At 37.4% G+C, this 24,940-nt stretch overlaps 1 protein-coding gene across 1 annotated transcript in view; it reads left to right on the top strand.

Annotated features, from left to right (window-relative positions):
- Positions 1–24,940, top strand: part of LOC150077214 (beta-alanine transporter-like) — a 94,973-nt gene that overhangs the window by 33,509 nt on the left and 36,524 nt on the right. The window contains exons 2-7 of the mRNA XM_090386274.1: positions 5,999–6,102; positions 9,881–10,035; positions 10,269–10,437; positions 14,185–14,314; positions 15,968–16,080; positions 18,233–18,447. Coding sequence (XP_090242400.1) covers positions 5,999–6,102; positions 9,881–10,035; positions 10,269–10,437; positions 14,185–14,314; positions 15,968–16,080; positions 18,233–18,447 — 886 coding nt within the window. The remainder of the gene's footprint in view (positions 1–5,998; positions 6,103–9,880; positions 10,036–10,268; positions 10,438–14,184; positions 14,315–15,967; positions 16,081–18,232; positions 18,448–24,940) is intronic.

Consider the following 24,940-nt stretch of genomic DNA (forward strand, 5'->3'; position numbering starts at 1 on the left):
TGGATACACAAATTGAAGTCAGATATATAATTTATATATAAATAAATAAGTATATCATTCACTGGAAAGGGAATTTACCGATTAAATATGTTGCATATGAATGCACAATCGAAGACGAAATAAAAGAAAATCCTCTTTCATTAGTTTTCATCGATGATTAGTGGTTACTATTTTTAAATAAAAATTATTATATTAGGGTTACCCGTATTTGTGTTTGTAAATTGCGTGTGTTCTCTGATCGATTTGTCTGTTTTGCTGGACGAAAAAACCCCAATTTTTATGGGAGGAAAACCTTGCTACCTACGCCTGAGCCGACTAACTCAGCCACGGAGTGAAAAAAGCCCATTAAAGTTCCTCGTGCCATCGACAGGATTCGAACCCGGGCCTTTTCCACCCGGTGTGGGGAGGACGGTGACGAAACCACCCACGCAGACTGAATCAGTAGTTATGATTTCGGCCCTTCCACACCATGTGAAAAAAGCCTGGATTCGAATTCTCTCAAGGCGGAAAAAAAATTTATGGACTTGTTTATTCACTATGGCTGAATTAGTTGGTCTTGGTGACGGTTGCTCCACCACTCAGCCCCAACCACAATTTACACTGACGCCTCATTGCCTTAACTGCTTTGGCTTAAAAACGAACATTATACACTGAGTGATCACTGAATTATATACTTACCTAATACTGCGTTGGGCCAATGTTCGCACCGATAACAGTCGCTATTAGCCTAGCCATCGATTCCACTAGATGTGTGAGGGCGTCCTTAGGGATCTGCAGCCATGCTGCCTGCAAGGCTTTCCACGTTGTCGGAATAGATGATGGTTGCGTGTCCATACGCTTCACATACCTTCCCATACCCTCAGGTATTCAACTGTACTGAAGTAGGGCGAATTTGGAGGCCAATTAAGATAGGTGATATCTTCACCGCCTACTAAGCCATCTTTAAATTCGGTTAAATGTTTTACATCGCATGATATAAATGCGTGATGCAGCTATTGTAGGATCGTTCTGTTTCGTGAAAAGGGTAGGTGTATTGGGTTTTCTCTTTCACCCTCGGCGTTACTTTTCTTCCAAACAACTACTCACTCTGTAAAAGTCTCTAATCCGCCCTATCTAATTCGCCCTCAAATCTTATCGCCCTCAAAACCTCTCTCTCTCTCTCTCTCTCTCTCTCTCTCTCTCTCTCTCTCTCTCTCTCTCTCTCTCTCTCAGGCTTCTAGACTCCACTGAAAAGAGGGTAGTCAGATATTAATTAATGACCCGTCCCTTAAAAAGTCTCTCCACGCGTTTTCTCATAGACATTCTGTTTCTTTGCATGCCTCTTGTTTAGACACCTCCATGGGTACTGTTCTTCTGAATTTGCATATTTAATTTCCCCCACTCTCTTCTAAACCAGCCCGGAAACGTGTCGGAGTGGTTTTAAAGATACCAACCACTCAGCATCCTTACGGTCCATCCTTCAAACTCACAGAACCAACTTTTCTTCTTCCTTCAACTTCTGTCTTCTGATACAACTTTCCTGAAAATTACTGTAGAAATTCAAGTCACAGTTCTATATGGAAAATGTCAACAATCTTCAGTCTTCTCATCCTTCAATCCATGCATGGATATTAAATCTTATTGGTTCTATTACCTTTTGTGTTTCAGATTTTCTAAAAAAAAAAAATAAAATAAAATAAATAATTGATTGTGAAATGAATTAATTCATAAGTGAAATTGATTAATTCATAACAGTAGCTAGTTTTCTGGCTAGTCCACCTCTTAAATTAGTATCCATTATTATTTTAGTGCACCAAACGTAGCCAGTTACCAGATAAGCGCCTCAAATAACGTAATGTTGGTTATAAGTCTGATGTAATTATTCTCGTTTATGATATCATGATATGGTGCGCAAATTATTACTGTCAACTATCAAGAGCTGAGTGATTCACGAAGAGAGAGAGAGAGAGAGAGAGAGAGAGAGAGAGAGAGAGAGAGCTATCAATTTCGCCCTCAAATCTTATCGCCCTAATCTCATTACCTTACCTAGATGGACGATTACCTCATTTCAGTATTCAAAGTACGCCCAGCTCGTGATTTTGTCTGTGTATGTGCGTGTGTGTTTATTTTTGGAGAAGGGAATTAGAACTACACAAGGAAAACTTCACTCCAGATTCAAAAACTTTGATAACAAATGAAAATAAAAATGAGGAGGCGCTTGGTCAAAGTTCGGTCACTTCACTCATAGTAACCCATATTACAAGTTGGGTAGAACTACAACCAAGAAATATCGCTAAGACTAAAATCTTTACCAACCAAATTAAAACAGTGATAAAAATATCATTTAGTTATGATCTAGTTGAAGGATATCTTAAAATTTTCAATATTTGTGGACTATTTTCAGGTAAAAGTTATTCCCACATTTTACGGCTAATCACAATTTAATAGTATTTCAATTGCACTTTAATTCCTTAACTAAATACAGTAATTCACACTGAATAAAAAAACACACACACACACACACACACACACACACACAATTTCTTCTTAACAAACATTCATACCAAAACACACATCTTTCTTTTATCATCCAAGTTCCTCCACTGTAAAATCAAAGTTATTATAGTTTGGCAGGGAAGTGACACGCCTGATATCAAGTGAAGTCATATATTTTTCTGAAATCTAACTAATAATGTCAAAATTATTTTCCGTCCAGTTCCTTTGTTATTGCTTCATAGTACCCAGTCAGATTGGTCATTACTTTTTTAACCAGCGATTCCAATATTTTCCATGGAACAGAAATCAAGTTAATAGGTTTGTAATTAATTACTCATGTCACCTTTTGGTCGACCTTTGTGAATTGGGAATGCATTCGCACATCTCAAGTCCATAGGGAATCCAAAGTTCATCTCAAGTCACTGAATCCAGAGATGATCTCATAATTAAGGGTTTGTTTACCTCTTTTGCTGCCGCCTTTTTTATGCATAACTTCAATAATTTCTCTTCCACTTTCCTTTCAGTTATTCCAAAATCATTCAGCTCTCTGTTAGAATTTGATATACCACTTCTGGCATCCCCTTTCCTATGGAATGCTTCATGTGCGAATTTAGATGCAAACTATCAAGTCAATTTGCCAGCAACCTGAGCAGGATTATCAACTGTCATACCATTCATATCTAGAGGACAATATGATTCATCTATTTTCTTCTAGTATTTACATAAGTAAAGACTATTTGAATTTTTTGAATTTTTCGCTGGAAAAGGATGCACATTTCTTGCATCCTTTTCCAGCGAGTCGTAATCTGCCTTAGCTTGCTTAACCTGCTTTGTGACTAGTAGCACACTAGTATATATATCTACTGCAGGCTGCTGTATCACCTGATAATTTATATGCATCCCGTACATTTTTCTTCTATGCCACGAGTTTCATCAGTTCATCTGATATCCATTTAGGTCTAAGCCTTGAACAGTATCTCTAAGTTAGTATTTAAACCTAGTAGTTTCTTCGATTACGTCCCTGAATGCTTTCCATTTAGAATTTGCCGTTGGAAACTTTATCAGTTGGTCTCACTGCATAGAATTTAAAAACTTACTGAGACCACTTTAAGAAAACAAAAATCCCTTCCTTTCGCCCCTAACAGTAGTTACAATTTAAGAAAATCGCACATCAATACTCTGTGATTACTGCTATCTAGTGGGTTTTTTATCTGCAGATTCTTAATGCACGAAGGATCGTTGTGGATATTCAGATCAAGAGTTTTGCTTTCTCTCGCCTCTCTAAAATGCTGATATAGAAAACAGTCATCCATTAAATCCGGAAAAGTTTTGCTGCTGTGTGAGTGACTAATCCACAAATTCCAGTCAATATCTGGAAATTTAAATCCTCCAATAAAAAGGCATTCTCATTTAATGGCCCACTTTATATGTCTGTACAGTTCGTTACTTAGAGATACTGTTCAAGGCTTAGACTAAATGGATATCAGATGAACTGATGAAACTCGTGGCATATAAGAAAAATGTACGGGATGCATATAACTCACCACAGCCTGCAACAGACTCCTACTTTCGTTTTTGATTTCCTAGCGCGTATATCACACCAAACTGACTCAGCGTTGTACTACCTTGGATTTTGTATGCTTCTTAACCAAGAGCGCAACGCCTCCCTTCCCTTTACATATTTTACTGACCACATTCAGATTCAACATCCCTTATGACTGTATTACACCATGTTTCTAATATCCTCACATCCTCAAATGTCTGCATTTGATGACGTAAGTATATGTGCACCAGTTTTTTGGGTTTTTTTCGTACTCTTAGTAACTCTAACGCAGCCTGTGTATTTGTTGGTTCCATTAGGATCCCCAACAAGCCTTGAAATCCCCAACATCTTTCTTTGCAGGCTGCTACGTGTCCTCCGTGCAGTTGCTGTTAATCCATGGACCTGTGTATTTCCCCTCCCCCAGCTAGCACCTTTCCGATCCGATCTAACACTACCTCGACAGCATCAGCAAATATTCTTGCACCCCTTCTATTTTAGTGTATCTCATCCCTATAAAAACAATCTTTCCTCTTAACGAGCACAGCCTACACCAATAAAAATTCTACCCATTGAGCTTTGCACCGTCTCTCCAGGGCCAAATTGATTGACTTGGCTCTCATCGTATACTCCCTGCTATCCTTTCTGGAAAGAACTGCAGACACTGGGAAGAACTGCAGACACTTTCAATTCAATTTTAACTAGCGACTTTTTTCTCAACATTGTTCTGTGCTTATTAATTTAATCCTCAGATCTCAAGTCTTAATATCAATAGTACCAACATGTACAAAACATATCGCCTTTTGTGCCCTTAAAACTATGACTTCTCTTTGACAATTGATAATTTTACTGCTATTTTATTTCGATAAAGCCATGTTGTAAGCAGAGGTGTATTGCTAAAAAAATAGTACTGGAACGCTCGTCGATTAACTACAAATAGTTACCTACGCTTTTTTCATTTGCAAAAATAAATAAGTCAAAGATTAGAATATTTGTTCAGTATTTATTTATAACTACTGTATTAAATAAAAATTTCAAAAGTAAAAAACAAAGACAAAAAAATTTTAAAATCAGAAAAGAAAAAAACAAAAACTCCAAAATAATATAAAAAATACTGTTCAGAAGAATCATAGAAATTCCCATACAGGATCGATTACGTATTATTGTGTGACTGACCTTTTTGTTTGTTGATCAACAGCAGAACGATGAGACCGCAAACAAGTTCGGACATAAAAATTTGGATTACATAATTCTAATGGTGGACCGTGTAGTTTAATAAACAACAAACATTTAGAAAAAAGTACCGGAACGTCGTTCCGGCCCGAATACACCACTGGTTGTAAGTCTGTAACTTCTGTCTCTCACAACAGTCAAAACGGCATCATACTATACTCAATTATATGGAATTTGTACTTAATTCTTCGCCGCCACTAGAGTCAAACCAACTGATAATCGGACCAGATAATTCACAACAATAATAACGCTGTTTTTGCTGTTGTTGTTGGTCTGATGAACCTCGCTTATCCATCATCTGTGGCTATCTGATGACACTAGACAGGCCATACGCCCTCATGGGTAGAACAGTAGATATAACCACCGTCCTTCCCACATCGGCTGGGAAAGACCTGAGTTCGAATCCCATCAATAACGCAAGGAATTTTTGTTGGCATTTTTCACAACGTGGATAAGTTAGTCGGTCTCAGGCGAGGACAGCATGGTTTTTTCTCCCAGAAACTCGTGTTTTTAGTCCAGCAAACAGCCAATCGACCACAGAACACAGACAATTTACAGACATATTATACATACGGCGCAATATGGCCTAAGTTGCTAATGTGCCTAAAACCCTACAACAACCAACCGGGCCATACAGAGGTATTTATTTCAGAAACTCGATGTGCAGCATTATCTAGTTTAAGAAACAATTATTACTTTAAGAAACAATCTTTTTCTGAACTTTTTAACTGCAATTTATTCTCGTTATAGTGGAATCTGGTCTGTAGAGACAGCCATTACTCCAGCCTGATCCTCACACTGAGCAGTGTTGGTAGCATTCTGGGGACTCCAATATACGGATCATTGTCAGACCGGTTAGTGGTTTGTGCTTTAAATTTTATTTTATAATTTTTTATTTCGCATAACTACGTTTTATGAATTTAACTTTACTACATATACACTGGTGTTCACAGTAAGTGCATCACCTAGGAATTTCACATTTCTGACCCTTTTTCGCGATGGTATGTTACATTAATGACTAGCATTAAGAGAAATATAAACAAAAGATATTTATCAATAGTTAAGGCAAAGCTAAGTAATATTTGACAGGTGCTCTCAAAATATTCTAGACCGGGATTCGAGCCCTACACCACCAAATACGGAGGATGCGGAAAGGTCAGGGAATGACCACCGCATATCCCGGAACAATATGGCCTTAGTTGCTAATGCTCCTAAAAACCAAATAACAAACAAACAACAACAACAAACTCAAAATATTCCAAAATGAGCATTTCCAACCTTTATACAACAGTTTTGGTAAACACGACAATTGTGGCTGAAATGCTATCAGAAGCCTCAGTTTGCTGCAGTTTGTCATTTAAAATGGAAAACAAAATGATAAAGTTCACCAGGTGCAAATTAATATTTAGTTGAACCGCCTCTGGCCCTGATGACAGCAGCACACCTTCGCGGCATTGACAAGATCAATTTCTGAAGTTAATCAACTGATAGTTCGTGGTTCTAAACACGAATTACGGCTTCCTGAAGTTCACGAAGGGTCTTTGATTTCTTTCTGACAACTGCAGATTCCACACGATGCAACAGTTCTCTATAGGATTCAGGTCCGGGCTGTTTCCTGGCCAGCTAACAGTTATTTTTAATGGACCGTTCTGCCAACCATTTTTTCACCTGTAACAAATGTAAACATATTACTGTCGAACCTCCAATGCAGAAATGAAGCTAAAGTAACTACAGAAGTGCTTACTTACACTTTTCGCCCGATGACAAAGATCAGAGTCGTCCTGAAAGATCCAGTTACTTAACAGGTTGAAATGGTGTCTAATGGTTGGCAGCAATTTGCCTTCCAATACAGCCAGGTATCCATTGGCATTTACGGAGCTTTTTTTTATAAACTGCAGGTGATGCGAAATGCACCCCTATATCATTTGGCTGGTAGGGAATTCCGCTGTAAACACCATACAGTCTGTATGGTATTCTTCACCACGTCTACGGCGAATCGTTTGTCTCCCACCACAGCCATGCAGGTTGAATTCCTTCTCATCCGAGAAAATAACTGACTTCCACTGCTCGGAGGAACATTTGACATGCTCCTTACACCCACTAAATTAATCGGGCCTTTTTCATTTTTTGTGTGAGGATGGGCTTCTTCTTAGGACGACGGGCGACACTTTTTGAAGAGGTGTCTTCTGACTGTTACTGCACTTACTGTCCCTGCTGTATGTTCTTCCCATTCTCTTTTCAGCTCAGACGAAGAAGCTTTACGGTTTTTAAGGCATAAGCCAGTGCTTTTTGACCTTTTTTTAATAACGGCACCCCTAAGTAATTTATTTTATTTTGTGGCACCCCTACTCAATTTTCTGCCTGTTAGATCCGATTCTCTTTCTGTGTGTGCATCTATATATATATATATAACCATATAAATTAGAATAAGGATAAAAATAAAAATAAAATGAAATAAAGTAATGCCAGCAGTACAGCAAGACAAGAGCGAAAAGGCGAAATTAAAACTAAATTCAAATCAAGCAGGGAGGGAAGAGACGGACGACAAGAGTAAAAATATTGCAGCAGAAACTCTAAATTAATTTAGAAAATCTAAATATACCAATCTTTGAAATTTAAAAGCCAATTAAATAGAAATTTAACGGTACCCCCTCTGACGGGCACCAGGTCCAAATTATGTGAAATATCACCAAACAGAGAATTTTTATTATTTTTATTTTTTATTATGAAACATTCCGTTTGCCAATATAGGCAAAAAGCATCGCCTGTGCCGCCATCTATATTTCTTTTTCTGTCTCTATAAGCTGGCTAAGTTTACATTATGTTCGTGGTGTGGCTCTGCTCTATAGTTTATTTCTCGCTGCATAAGGACCACCGCTATGCAAATCCTCTGCATTTGTGGATTGATCGGAGGAGGAAAGGGTGGTTTGGTCCTTCGATCTATTCACCTTTGCGATGATTTGTCTAGCGATTGAAATGCAGCGATTCCATGACCATTATTGGCCTCGTGGTCCTCTGTCGATATGGGGCATAATGGTCAGTTTTGTTTTGTTTTCTTATTTTGTTTTCTTTTAGTAGTTCGCTTTATTCCCTTTTTGGTGATATTTCACGTCTCTCGGAACTGGTACCTTCCAAGGGGGGGTACCGCTAAATTATTATATAATTGGCATTATTTTAAATTTAAATGGATTCATTATTATTAATTGAACTCTAAATTATTTTGGGACCTGCAGCTACGGTTTCTGTCTTGTTACCTTTACTTTTTCCCTCCCTATTGATTTAATTTATGTTAACTTTCGCTCTACAGTTTTGCCATGCTACTGGCTTATGTATTATTTTTATATGAATTATCTGTTATAAATATACAGTATAATAATTTTATTCTTTATATAGAGGTACTAAATAAACATTAATTATAGAACACCACAAAATTCAATGCACCCCGATTCCGTGGTGCATTGGATCATTGATTTTGTCTACGAGGGTGTGGAATACATGTAAACTATCTGTATAGTTGATTTAACAACGGAGAGTATCAGCACTGAAGTGTTCTTAGAGGTAATTCATCATAGAGGTAATTTATCCTTTTCGTAACTAACCTTTTTATAATGAAATAAATATATAAATTTAAAAAAATAAGTTTAAGTAACTTATACCCAAATTACGTGGCACCCTTGGAATGTTGTTGCGGCAACCTAAGATGCTGCGGCACGCCGGTTAAAAACCACTGACATAAGCGCTTCAAAACGCGGTCCTGTTTTGGCGTAAAGACTCGTTTGCGTCCAGTTCCTTTTTTTCCTATCAGCAGAACCAGTGTTCTTGAGTTTGGAAAGAAATCTGTTGACTGATTACAAGACACTCTATAAGCAATATGACGGGAAGAAAGAGTGCTAAAAAAATTTTAGCACTCTTTCTTCGTGGCGTCAACTGCACGTAACTCGCCATCCTGACACAAGCAAGGAATGACGGCAACTCTTGCAGAGCGTGCTTATATAGCTGAAAGTAACAGCTGATGCAATAGTACGTCATCACCTACGCGTGTCAATCTTATCTGATGCAATCTGTAAGAAATATTGCCATATACTTACGTTATTCGGACGTCAATTACAATTTTTAGGGGTGATGCACTTTCTTTGAACACCAGTGTATGCTATTGATTCCAGAAGATAAAATAAAATTATTTTTCCTATATGGCAAATGTACAGTAAACAAATATACTCTTAATTCTAGTAGGTGAACTAGGTATATTTGAGCTTTATGAACCATCGTGGCAGCCAGTTTTACAAGCCCAGGCTCTTTCCACACCATACGAAAAAATATGGTGATATGGTATGGAAAAGGTTAGATTGGTTTTCCTTTATTCTTTATTACAATTTTAAATCCATAAAGCAGTATTGGCTAATACGTGCCGCTGATTCACCTATATCATGCATTCATTTACATAATTCTGTACACTGATTTAATTTACAGTATTGTATTACTTTTTTATAAATATATTTGCACAGATACGTATTGCATATCGAAATGTCTTTGAAACTTTTAAATAATGGTGTGTGTTAAAACAACTATACCCATTGATACGCTTTATCACACCATGAATGTATTAATTCAATATTTTATTTATGATTTTAGATTTGGTAGACGGCTTACATTTTTTCTGGTGGTTGCCGTTACCTCTATAACTGGAATCTTCTCCTTCCTCGTTCCTAACTTCATAGTATTTTGTGTCCTAAGGTTACTCAATGGAAGTCTGATGCCATCGATTTTTCAGTTGCCATATGTAATACGTAAGTATTAATACACATTCATTTCTGAATTTTACAGAAAAGAACTTATTGTTAGCAATAGGAATGTTGGATTTGCATGATTCCAAGCCAAATTAATTCCTTATTGAAAAAGCTTCCTTATTCAAACAGTTTTACTAACAAAGCATTCATTTGACTTCTGCCTGTTCTATAACTTAATAAATTTCCTTATTAGTTTGAAAGCGAAGAAAATAAACTATTTATTTATTTTGCAGTGGTGGAGATGGTAGGTCCGAAAATGAGAACTCGAATGAATGGACTTTCAAACACCTGCTGGACAGTAGGCCTCTGTTTCCTTCCTTTATTCGCTTATTTGTGTCGTCATTGGATGATATTTGGTCTCGTCACATCTTCTGTTAGCTTCCTATTTTTCTCTTACTGGAAGTAAGTACCAACCGAAGAATGTTTCCAAATCTGTGTAAAATGTATGGCGTAGATAGACAATTAACTTTAAAATAATAATAAAAAAATAAACAAAATAGCACTGCATGCAATAAACTGACAAACTTATAGTTTATTGGTTACTAAGTGTAGTACAGTTACTACGAAATAAAGTTCCAAATAGCCAGAGAATCATGCCCTTAACCCGAAGACGTTTCAAAACGTCTTTGGGCGGGCTTTTCATGTGGAGTTCAACTGTTTTTTTCGTTACTTTAAAGTTAATACTACCAACGTTTTTATTATGTTTATTATTCACTGAACATCCTAAATCTAGATTTTTACTTTTTTTTTTGCGACGATGGTTGAATTTGCAGTAAATCTAAGTTGGTAATTTTTCATTACGTATAATTATATTGCACAAGGAAAAGAAATCTTTACCTTTCGGAACAACGGCAGGCTTCAATGTGAACTTTATAATACGCTCAAAAAAAAACTATCACGTTTCTTGATTTGGCAATTGTACTTCCTCCTAATCAAAGGACATTTTATAGTAACACCTGTACACTGAGATTCCTTTCTTCATGCACGATGGCGGTACATTTAGCACTACTACACTCATCAGTAACTTATTCAGAGAAACGTTTGCCGTTGACTGTGTAAAAGTAGAAATTTTCTCAAATTTTTGGCAACCCTTTTACTTAGTCTGGATCTTTGTGACTTTGAAATTATTTAACAGGATTGTTCAAAGAAACTTTACAATGTATACGTTAACGGATTTAAAGGCAGGCCTCTCTCAGCATATTAGTAACACTGACATCGAAGACCTTTGAAATAGCTAGGAACAGAAAAGACCGTGGCATTTCATTGTTTAACCTCCTCTCCAGAGGAATATATTAAAGCTAGAGAAGACAGCCTCGGTTCAGTGACATTTTATCACTAACCGTACACCGTTGTTACTCCACTGCATCCTATGGATTATACAACAATTCAATTTCATCTTTTTGTCTTTGGGAGGATCGTGGAATCCCTCATTAAACAGTATGGGAAGAAGTCGATCACCTCATTGAACACCTACAAAAATCGCTTAAACCAGCGAGGGTTACGACCTCGCTGTGTTAATTGATAATTCACGGGGTTTAAGTTATAAGGAAGGAGAACTAATGACGCGGCGTCGAAAAAAAAATTCTGTGTGCGGAATAAATATCCAGGTTTAAATACATTTGCAGGTGGTAAACTTACGCTTTATATTAACTGGACTTAATTACTCCCATACTACAAAAAGCTGCATTTCGTGCACATTGAAAAATCTCTTTGTGTATTTCTAAGTATTTATCGAGCCAATTCTCTCCCACGAACTGCAAAGACAAAAATCGGGACTTTTAAATGTATCAAGTGTCATTTTTGTTTAATTTTAATGTTTTTTGTTTAATTTTTTTAGGTTACGCCAGTTTTTATTTAATGTAATTTTGTTTAATGTCATTTCATGTCATCTTAATATTTTATGTAACCAAATGCCATTATGTACTTCATTGTATCATCTAATTTCATTTAATGTCTTATGTTATTTCATTTGATTGATGTCCTATATCACTTAATGTCAATTTATTTATTTCTGTAATATATCTGGTTGTTAATTCCTGGCTTTTTGGCAGTGAAAGAACATTGCAACTGTTACAATTGAAGGTGGTGAAATAAAAAAAAGTTTCTCTCCCAATGTTGGAAATTGTTGATCGGACAGATCAAAAATCCGCATACGCCTCGCATGTAACTTGTGGTTCCATCTCGTGACGAACTTCAGAACTAAGAACAGTGAATGAGGACGTTAGTATTAATAGTAGTGTACTGTAAACCATGTAAAGAAGCAAGCTTGTACACCATCAGCTAAATAAAAAAAAAAAAACAAAACCCTACTACCAACATCCTCTCCATCCACCCTAATAATTTGTCCAATCCTTCTTCCTTAAATTTATTTAGTCTACATTGACGTAGCCGCGTGGTGAGGAGCGCGAGTGCAGTAGTACACGCTCTTTGAGTGGACGGGGTTCAAGTCTGTGACTGCTAAACGCGGTTAATATTTGTATTAATTGATTTATTGTATAAGTTAAGTGCGATAGCATCATTAATACATAGCCAAATCTGAATTAACAGAATATTTGCAAGGCGGCATCGTTTTAAGTTATATCTCATATTGTGAATACCTTCACACCGAGTTTCCATGATATTGCACTACTTCGAATAAGTAACGCTTCGCCTGAGGAGAAGACTAATGTTACTTATTCTCAGATGGATACCACCACCCAGACGGCACCGTTTCAGGGCTATTTGGCTCATCTTCGGTGTAGAAGCTTCATAGCTTGAGCTTTAGCCTTAAACGCTTTATATGATTGATTTATTGTAAACTCCACTGACCTGGTGGTCGTGTCGGAGTATAAACAAGAATATTATTAACTTTATTTTGTCTAAATTGCTTATTTTCTCTGATCGAGTTGCCTATTTTTCTGGATAAAAAAGGGAAAGGGGAAGAACCTTGCTGTCTATACCCGAGACCGACTAAACTCAGCCATGGAGTGAAAAAAACAGTAAAAGTTCTTCGCGTCTACCCAATAGCAGGGAATAATGACTAGGGTTGCCACCTCTTCGGATTTCACCTGGACCCTTCTAGTTTACAACCTGATCATCCGATTTATTGTCATTTTTCTGGGTCATAGGAAAGTGACAGTAAAAAAAATAATAATAATTTTAATTTTTAATAATTAATATTAAATACATAATAATGTATATTATTATGTATTTTTTTAGAATGCATGTAATTTACAAAACTACTTAATACTTGTATTATGTAACCGCAGTGTTTTAAGTCCCTTTGTTAATGGGAATTAGAAATCTATAAAATTAAACAATTATCTCATAAAAGTCCTTGTAGTAATTTTATTTCAATAAATAATTAACCCCTGACTTGTAGCCGTGAAGGGTGTTGTGTATAACAATGTGCCCTATGTATACAATAAAGTTATTCTAAATAATATTTAACAAATTACTGGTGTATATATATATATACGTATATTTCATTTTAAAGTAATCCAAAATATGTATATTTTACAGGGGAAAAAAATTTACACATACAAGGAACTCCTGTAGGATAGTCTGAGTTCCTTGACCAACCGTAAAATTAGCCATAACAATCACTGTGCACTTGGTACCAGTACCTGTCACGAGGTGGAACCCCCCCCCACCATCAGGGAGAAATAATAATAATAACAATAATAATATTATTACTTTTTAGCCATAACTACAAAGCACAGTTGATAGGATCGCCGTTCTCCCACACCGGCTTGAAACGACCTGATTCGTCATCGATGGTTTAAGTCCCATCGATAACGGGAAGAATTTTTATGGACCGTTTTCACAACGTGGCTGAGTTAGTCAGCTTCAGGCGATGGTAGCATGATTTTTTTCTCCAGTAAACTCGGTTTTTCGTCCAGCAAACAGAAAATAGATTTCAGAACGCACGCAATTTACAGACAATATACACGGAGCAATATGGCCTTAGTCGCTGATGCTGCTAAAACAACCTCAACAAAAACACGCCTAGCGATACAATGTTAGTCGCACTAATAATACATATGACATTCAGTTTTAAGTGATTTTCTTTTCTGTTACTATTCAACAAAATTAAATGCAAATTTTTTCATCAGCGTCTTTTTCAGTTTTGTTTGCTGGTTGTGTATAAAAATGTGATTACTTTTTCAGGATGCTACCGGAATCTGCTCGCTGGTTGGTCACCCAAGAAAAATACAAAGAAGCAGCAGGAATTTTGTCACAGGTTGCTGAAACAAATCAAAAACCGCATAAGTCAGAAGAACTGGAGGCTAAACTAAAGGTAAAGAAATTTTAAAATGAGTGGAGAACTGAAAAATGTATTTGAGGATGTCAGTCAGGGTAAGGGGATTAAAGTTTAGAAATTTTACCACTACTTGAGCACACAAAAATACTCTTTGGGTTATATTTGGGTCTACAATTAATGTCATCGATGCCCCGTAATTTGAAATTTCGTCATTTCCACGAGGGAAGGCATCTCCAGATATACAGTTTCTTAATCTGACTCCACCAAAAACCACAATTTGATTTCCTTATTGATTTGGTCTGTTTCATCGAAATAAAAATTTGTACTTATGCTGTAACTTGGTTATTTCAAATATATTTGGGAAATCTAGTAGGTTTATGGATTAGCCACTTCAACGTCATCCGTTTTCATAAATGGAAATCACTCGGAAAAATCTGTCTTGGAATAGAAAGAGAAGCGCCTTGCCTTTTCTAAAATGAAAAGTAATTTTATTTGGAACTGCTAGTAAGTGTATCAAAGATCTTAGCACTGCTGGAGCTCTAGAATTTTCTTGATATCTTTACAGTCCTATCCGACACTAGGGAAAATTATTTTTCCGGTGGAAGAAAATTTAGTTTTTATCAGGACGAGTAGATAGTCATAAGAGAAGCACTTTTTAGATATTATATTTAAGTTGTCTACAATTAGTTTAACATTTGGAAATTAACGAATTTAATTGAATTATATTTTAAATGAACTTAATTTAATGAACTTTTATTTTAAAATTCGACAATTTCCCAGTCAGCGTCATATAATTGCCGTACAGAATTAATTTATTTCATTTATACACTGGTGTGCAAAATTTAAGGACGACCAGTCAGGTTTTCACCTGTAGCTTCTCATAGGAGTGGCTTGGATATGAGAAAAGCATGCCAAGGGAACCTCGTGAGGTACAGAAATGAAGGAAACAAAACGGTACAGAGGGACTTTATTGAAAAATGGCAACATAGCAGTGGCTGCCATGATACAGATGCATCACTGCCAAAGATGTAGGCTTTGCACCGCCTGTCCATACTTAGAACAATGTTGTTGATAAGTCCTTGCGGTAACATCGTCCATTCCTCTGTCAGCGCCATGTTCAGCTGGTGAACATTTTCTGGTGGGCGTGGACGTGCCGCTAGGCGTCTCCCCAGAGCGTCCCATATGTTTTCGATGGGGATTTAGATCGGTGGACGGGCAGGCCAGTCCATACGAACAATGTCCTCACTTTCGAAAAGCATATCGCAGCTACAGTTTCAATCATACCAATGGCACCTCGGAACAGACGCACATGGGGAAGCATTACCTCAGTACAGTAGCGTGCACCGGTTACACTACCTCCTTCCAGTATCTGGAGTTGTGTACGTCCAACCAAGATAACGCCTCCCTAGACGAGAACACCTCGACCGCCATATCGATCCCTTTCAGTATGTTTGCGGGATGATGCTATGTGCTAACCTCTCGCCAGATTAGCTGACGTCCAGAATCGCTGCTGAGACTGAATCTACTCTCATCAGTAAAGAGACCTTAATGTGGTTGTAACATTTAGAAATAGTGTTGGTCCTTAGGTTTTGTACACCAGTGTAGTACTAGGCGTCTTCTAATCTTGCCAGAAGTCATTTGACATCCTTTGCCTCAGAGTTAAAACGATCCATTTTTACTCATCCACAGGAACTTGGCGAAGCTATGAAAGTACAGGCAGAACATGAAGAAGAAAATACGTGGAGAGATTTCCTGCGATATCCACAGCTACGAAAGAAATTCCTCTTCATTACTATGGGTTGGTAGGTGTGTTAAAGTTATATTAATTTTTTTTTTTTTTTTTTAACTCGGAGTGGCCACTAATGCAAGTTCCTAACGATATTATATAGTAGAAATTAGTAGCTAAGTGAAGCAATATAACACACTATTTTGGTGTGTTATATTGGTGTGTTATATACCGGGTAGGCACTTTATTAGGGGCTACCCAGTATATATTATTACTGGCCACCAGGTACAGTATATATTTCGTGAAATGGAACGCTCTTACAATAACAAAGTCACGTTTTCGTACCATGTCATATAAAGCAATCGCGTGTGTGTGGGAAGGGGGAATAGGGTATATAAAGGATACCATATATCAGCAGTTCAATGTGAGAATGAGAAAGACGAAAGATTTTATTTATTTTGAATGCGGCACGATAGTCGGTGCCAGATGCGGCACGATAGTCGGTGCCAGATGCGGCACCGGTATGAGCAGCTCGGAAACTGCAGTCCTGCTGGGGCTTTCAAATCATTATTATTATTACTAGTAGTAGTAGTAGCCATATGGTGCAAGGAAGCCTGAGGCTTATGCTGCACCAGCCAAAAAAAAAATTTCTGAACTACCCCGAGAGAAAGAAAGAGAGAGAGAGAGAGACCAAGGAAGAGAAGAATGATGATATCCAGCTAAGGACCCTTGGTGTGCCAAGCCCATACTCACCAGATGTGAGCCAGCCCCTGAGGTTGCATATACGAGTGTGTCTCCTGTATATAGAGATTAGTCCAATAACCAAATAACATCCAGTCAGCGTCGATCGGGTTCGGAACAGTTCATTGATGTGAGAGGTCAACAAGTCTTGTGCAAGGTAACAGAAAGGCTAGTCAGTCAAATGGCAATCCAGTACAACGGTGATAACCAAAGAAGCGTTTCGTAACGAGCAACTCGTTGTACCCTGTCATGGAGTTATATTATTTATTATTTTTTTTTTAACTCGGAGTGGCCACTAATGCCACACAAGAAAAAACTAATGCCACACAAGATAAATCAGTTATCTTGTGATACCCGATCGAAAGAACCGTGGTTCATATCAACAAAAAAAAAAAAAAAAAAAAAAAAAAATGGGCTACAACGGCCTCAAGAACGCCAACACTGGACTGTACGTGTTGGAAACACTGCTGGTCTGAGAAATCCTGGTACCTGTTGCTTCACACCACAATATGGCAAAAAGGCATGAGTTCATGAATTTATCCTGCCAGGTGTCAACAATGCAGGCTGGTGGTGTACCTTGATATTAGTGGAGCAATATTTGTATGCCACAGATTGTTTGAAATTTGTTTCTGACCAGACACATCTCTTCATGGCTACAGTGTATCTAGTTGTGAATGGGTTCTTTCTTCCAACAGAATAATGAGCTATGTTACAAGGCCAGCATTGTACAGAATCGGTTCCAGGAATATAAGAGTGTATTAAGCCTACTGCAGAGGTCTGATCGATTAACTAGAACTCAATCTAATTGAACACTTGTGGGATGAATTTAACGAACTCTTCGGAATAGAGATTCACAACCATTGGCAAAAATTGTGGGAAGCACTGTCAACACGGACCAGCATCCGTGTGGACGTCGAGTCCATGCCACAAAAATACAGGCTGTTCTGGGAACTATATTAACCCCAGGGGCTTACATCTGGTGAGTATGGGCTTGGCACACCCAGGGTCCTGAGCTGGATATCATCATTCTTCTCTATTCTTGGTGATTCCATTCTACTTCTGACTCTCTCTCTCTCTCTCTGGGTAATTGAGAAAATTTTTTTTTTTTTTTTGGCTGGTGCAGCATAAGCTTCAGGCTTCCTTGCACCATATAGCTAATAATAACAACAATAATAATAAAGGTGGACATACTCGCTACTACCTAATAAAGTGGCTACTTAGTGTATAACGTAGTGTGTATTGTGCTAATTATTCACTATGAGTTATGACAGTTTTTTAAAGTAGTTTAATTTAGTTTCTGCGTGTCTATTTATATACACCTTTTGTTTTTGTTTTCAATGAAATCAAGTGCCTATTTAAAAGAATTGTCAGAAATTTCATATCAAATATATTTAAAATGTGCTTAATCTCTTGTTTTTATCTATCAAATATTAACAAATATTTATAAATAAATAAATATAATATTAACAAACTCGTTTTGCGTATAGGATAGCAACAACAGCATCATATTATGGCCTACAAATCAATTCTGCCAATCTCTATGGGAATGAATTTGTTAACTTTTTCTTGCTTTCCTTGGTGGAATTACCTGGCTACTTGGCATGTTGGATCTCCATGGAGTACCTTGGTCGAAGATGGAGTGCTGTTGCATACTTCCTACTTACTGGCATCTCTTGTTTGATGCCATGTTTCCTATCACCAGGTTAGTTCTTCATTACATTAATGATCAATCTTCAGAAACTTTTAAACATACTTGTATTAATAATGTTGAGTCTTGAAATTTCAATAACTTATTTTTCGAACTGACTTAACATTCTGTTTCACCTGATGAGTAGCACCCATAAGCATTCCCAGTACAATATGACTTTATTAATATATGATAAAAAACAAAGCATTTCCTTTATTATTAATAGAGCTGCTGATGACAATTGCCTATAGTAAAAAAAAACTGAATGAACTATTCACGAAATTGCTCAGTACGTTATCTTCCAAGATGTATTGGAATACCTCACCCCTGGAAAGTAAAAGCATTAATTCAGAGGTCTGTCATGTAGTAGTAGTGGCATGTGATGCAAGAAAGCATGTGTATGAGCTTATGCAGCATCAGCCAAAAAAAAAAAAAAAAAAAAAAAAATTCGCACCATTCCCTCCAAATGCCTGTCCAGTTCCTCCTTAAATTTATTCAACCTATCAACTTCCACAACGACAGATGGAAGTTTGTTCCAGCAATTAACCACCCGCTGGCTAAAGGCAAATTCACGCACATCTATTCTACATCTGTCCTTTCTTAATTTGAATGTATGCCCCCTTAGGTTCGTAATCTGAACAAGTGGAAGGATCCCATCAGAATTCAGCGTGCTCAACCCATTCAAGGCCTTATACACCTCAATCAGATCGCCGCGCACGTGCCTAGTCTCCAGCCACTGCAATTTGCAGAACTTAAGCCTCTCTTGGTAAGGGGATCCCTTCATTCCCCCTCACCAGTCTGGTTGCCCTTCTCTGTACACGCTCAAGTAAATCTACATCCTTCCTAAAATGAGGCCTCCAGACCTGTACGCAGTACTCAAGGCGTGGCCTGACCATTGCCTTATACAGAGGGACAATCACCTCCTTTTCCCTGCTAGAAAAATTCCTATATATCATTGACAAAACCCCATGAACTGCCCTTGCAGCCTGTCTGCATTGCTCAGAAAACTTCATATCTGACTGCACAATTACTCCCAGGTCTTTTTCATTTTCTACCACCTTAAGTGTAGTACCACACAGTTGGTACGTTTCTCTGGGTTACTTCTACCCATATGCAGTACTTTGCATTTATCAAGGTTAAACTTCAGTTGCCACTTCTTAGCCCATCTGCCCAAATTATCTAGATCCTGTTGGAGTAGCACACTGCCATTACTTTCATTAACAACCCTGATTAGTGGTGACTCCACTAATAACATTAGTCCATGAAGAGCAGCACCCATTGATTACCACCCTCTGTCTTCTCCCACTTAACCATCCTTTTATCCATTGTAGCAATTTACCTTTAATACCATTCTGCTCCAATTTGTACAATAGTCTTCCATGCGCAACAGTGTCAAAAGCTTTCCTGAAATCCAAATATGTGATATCAAAATTATTTTTTGCATCCAGTTTCTTTGTAACCACATCATAATATCCTATCAAATTTGTCAGACAAGACTTTCCCTTAACAAACCCATGCTGTGTCTGAATTATTGCTGCAGTCTTGTCTAGATGATCCTGCAATGCATCTTTAACCAGTGACTCTATTATTTTACCCGGAACAGAAGTGAAACTAACTGGTCTGTAATTACTCGTGTCACCCTTACATCCCCCTTTGTGAATTGGGGATACATTTGCACATCTCCAGTCCATGGGAACCTCCTCTGAGTCTACGGATGCTCTTATAATTATGGCTAAGGGTTTGCTTAGTTGCTTTGCCGCCTCCTTTAATATAACTGGATAGATCCCATCCACCCCAGGTGCTTTTCTTATGTTTAACTTCAACAATTTCTCCTCCACTTTGCTCTCAGTTATTACAAAATCATAAAGTATCCTGCTACAATTTGATAACCTTCTGCCATTTTCAAACATTAATGATGCAAAATACTCATTAGATGCAAACCTTAGATGCAAAATACTCATTCAGTTTGTTTGCTATCTGAGTAGGATCATCAACAGTCGAACCATCGATGTCAAGTGGACCAATCAGATTCGCCCCCTTCCTTTTAGAGTTTATATAAGTAAAGAAATCCTTGCTGTTTTTCTTAGCATCTTTTGCCAAGGATTTCTCGTAATCTGCCTTCGCCTGCCTGACCTCCTTTGTGACCTGATTACAGACTGGCTTATATCTGCCACAGGCTTCTGAGTCGCTTGATAATTTTTATGCATGCCATGCATTTTTCTTCTCTGTTACGAGTCTCATTAGTTCATTATATAACCCTTTAGGCCTAAACCTTGAACAATATTTTTTAATAGGTATGAAACTTCCACGATTAATTCCTTGAATGTTTCCAACTTAGAATTTACTGTTGGTAACATCGTCAGTTGATCCCACCGTACAGAATTTAAAAACTGTCTGAGACCACTGTACTCACCTTTTACGGAAGCAAAAACCCTTTCCTTTCCTGGAGCAGAATGGTATTAAGGGTAAGTTGCTACAATGGATAAAAGGATGGTTAAGTGGGAGTAGAGAGAGGGCGGTAATCAATGGGTGCTGCTCTTCGTGGACTAATGTTATTAGTGGAGTCCCACAGGGTTCGGTGTTGGGTCCACTGTTGTTTTGTATATTTATCAATGATATTGATGAAGATATATCAGGCTTAATGTCGAAGTTTGCAGATGATACAAAGGTTGGCAGGGTTGTTTATGACAGTAATGGCAGTGTGCTACTGCAACAGGATCTAAATAATTTGGGTAGATGGACTAAGAAGTGGCAACTGAAGTTTAACTTTGATAAATGCAAAGTACTGCATATGGGTAGGAGTAACCCCAGCGAAACGTACCAACTGTGTGGTACTACACTTCAGGTGGTAGAAAATGAAAAAGACCTGGGAGTAATTGTGCAGGCAGATATGAAGTTTTCTGAGCAATGCAAACAGGTGGCCAGGGCAGGTCATGGGGTTTTGTCAATAATATATAGGAATTTTGCTAGCAGGGAAAATAGGTAGCATCAGAGGTGATTATCCCTCTGTATAAGGCAATGGTCAGGCCACGCCTTGAGTACTGCGTACAGGTCTGGAGGCCTCATTTTAGGAAGGATGTAGATTTACTTGAGCGTGTACAGAGAGGGCAACAAGATTGGTGAGGGGAATGAAGGGATCCTCTTATCAAAGAGAGGCTTAAGTTCTGCAAATTGCAGTGGCTGGAGACTAGGCACCTGCGCGGTGATCTGATTGAGGTGTATAAGGGCTTGAATGGGTTGAGCACGCCGAATTCTGATGGGATCCTTCCACTTGTTCAGATTACGAACCTAAGGGGGCATAAATTCAAATTAAGAAAAGACAGGTGTAGAATAGATGTGCGGGAATTTGCCTTTAGCCAGCGGGTGGTTAATTGCTGGAACAAACTTCCATCTGTCGTTGTGGAAGTTGATAGGTTGAATAAATTTAAGGAGGAACTGGACAGGCATTTGGAGGGAATGGTGCGAATTTTTTTTTTTTTTTTGGCTGATGCTGCATAAGCTCATACACATGCTTTCTTGCATCACATGCCACTACTGCTACCCGTGATGGTAATTAAATCTTTAAGTAAATACCACATCAGTCCACTGTGATCACTGCCACCTAGTGGTTCCTTTAATCAAATGGACGATTAGCAGTACGGCTGCTGGCTTGAAGTGCTACTTATCCGCAATACTAGGTAAAAATGTTATTAATAGAGTTGGAGCGAGTTAACATTCATCCCATTTTTGAGTTCCTGTCGTTGTGGAAATATGTGAAAGGTAGACGGCAGTATCCGTTAAAAACAGGATATAAAATGGCAGCACATCCGATGATAAGCAGATGGAACAGAGTGGGATGAGAAAAATACCCAGATCCCTTCACGAGGGATGTGTTAGGAGGTTGCATTCAGCAAACATGTCCATTCGCCAGATAGCAGAAAGAGTGGGACATATAAAATCAACTGTTGGGAACACCGTAACGCCACTGGAAGCCCGAATGTAATGTGGCCATTCATTTCAAGCCATGTAGACCTCCATTAATGACTCCGAGAGTGTGTTCATAGTTGAAACGAATAGGTGAAAAGAAATTGCAAAATCACCTTTAATGAGCTGGTATGAGAAAAAGTTGACAGAAATGGAATAAGCGCAATACAAACGACCATCAGAAAAAGACTTCAGAGAATTAATCTTATTGTCTTAATCTTAGTGTTGCTACAATTAAAATGTCTATTTATATTAAATCAAGACTGCTACTATTCCCGATTTAATGAAAAGCCGGCGAAGTGAAGTCGATATATCTGTTCCGAAGGGGCCAAGAGAAGACAGAAATCGAGTATTTTTGATCAAATTGACGATCAACAGTACGGCTGCTGCCTTGAAGTGCTACTTATTCGCAATACTAGGTAAAAATGTTATTGATAGAGTTGGAGTGAGTTAACATTCATCCCATTTTTGAGTCCCTGTCGTTGTGGAAATATGCGCAAAATTGGAAGGGATGATGGGGAGACGTAGTGGCATTGCTAACTGAGGGAATGCATCATCGACAAGTAACAGGTTTAGGTCACTTAAGTGCAGTGAGCATTGTATGTTCCAGAAAGTCTAGCCGGATGTTCTAGCATGTCTAGCCAGCCAAGTTTTATTAAATACGCAGTATTTAATAAAACTTGTATTCAATATCCGATTTTTAAGCTTTTATGCTTTTTAATCTTCCTGTGTATTTGATTTAAAAAAATAAATAAATAAATTTTCTGTTTATACTCCGGGACGACCAAACGGTCAGAGGAGTTCACAAGATAGATAGAATACAAGAAACAGCACCGTATTCACGGGCTTAAACCCCGGTCACTCAAGGCACGTGTACTTATGCACCCGCGCGCCTGACCACTAGGCTACAGGCCTATTTTTACATATTTTCATTTTATTTGTAAATATATATTTTACTGTAAATATCTTTATTTTTAATTCTAAATATTTTTATAATACTATAAAATATAATTAATTTATAATTACTTAAAAATAATTAATTCATTATATTAATATATATAAATACTTATATGGTGATATATGTATTTTATATATGTATTATACTGTATCTGTATTTTAGTCGAATTAAAGTAAATTTTAATTTAATAATCGTATTGCATTTTTTTTTATTTATTAGAAACTGTTTCATTAGACTAAAAATAAGTTTTGTACACTACACCAGGCCAGTCTAGAGCTAACGCTACTCCCTTCCTTATCTTTGTATATGTGTTTATGTGTGTGCCCACATGTGAAAGTTAAATAGCAAAAAGTCAATTCTAACATATAATAAATGAATTTAATTACTTAATATAATATTAAGGGCCCACCCGGGCACTTGGGAGAATTGCTGGCCAAGGTCAGTGCTGTAGACCTCTAATCCCCCCCCCACCAGTTGGCCTGGACTACACCCTACCTTGGAGTTTTTTTCACAACTAAAAAAAAAAAATGAATAAGTTACAATTTTAAAAGAACTGTTGTATTTTTACATTGGTAATGTATTATAATTAAGAATTTTATTTACATTCTAGGTACACATTACAATCGTATAATTACTAACACAACTATAATGTGTAGCTAGAATATTGCACAATAACAAAGTTAAGCAAATGTTGGCTTCTGTGGGCGATGATGTTCTTCCACAAAAAGCACTTTAAACGTAATGGCATCTTTAACATAACATAGTAAAACAATTTTGTAATATATCTCGTAATAGTGCTAATTTTAATGAATGCAAAATTTGCAATGGACCAACTTTTTTCTATACAACGGTAGATATATTTTCCTGTTGGCATGAAGTCACAGGTCGAAATCATCTGGACTAGGTTCAGACCTCAATATTGTCACGGTAGCACCTGTTTGCCTACATGACACAAAAGAAACTGTATGAGGGTCCTCTATCTATGGCATACATAGACCGAAGATCATGATGGTGGTGTGATTAGATGACATACTGTATATAGATTAATCTCTAAAAAGAAGAATAATTTCAGACATACACTCATTCAGAGGTTTGGCCAGACATCCCTTTGGGTGAATGTACTAATTTATGCATTCAAGGGGCACGGTGATTACACAGATGACATCCTTGATGTATAGTCCTACCACAACGAGAATGAACTCAAGGTTACCACCAGCTTCAGTCTATTTTAAGCATGAAGGGATGATTAGTGTACTTGGATTTTATTAAACAAAAATAATCATGTAAACATATAACGAAATAATATATGAAATCGATCCTGATCTTATTTAGATCTTGGTCTATAATATAAAATATCTGCATTCATCCTTTTTCAAGCTTCACTAATCCCTCCACTTCTTTGTGTATAGCAGTGACCTTGGATTCATTCTCCTGTTGGGTAGGACTATATTTAGGTTAAATGTTTGTTAAACACCAAAGCAACTAAGGCTGTGAAAATAATATATTTTATTAATGAGCGTCCCATTCCATTTTATAGAACTTTCCATTTCGTGCTTTTTAGGTAATATGAGGTATTTATATATTATT

Source organism: Mastigoproctus giganteus, chromosome 12, assembly GCF_048544385.1.
Source record: "Mastigoproctus giganteus isolate SK-2022 chromosome 12, ASM4854438v1, whole genome shotgun sequence".
Taxonomy (NCBI): domain Eukaryota; kingdom Metazoa; phylum Arthropoda; class Arachnida; order Uropygi; family Thelyphonidae; genus Mastigoproctus; species Mastigoproctus giganteus.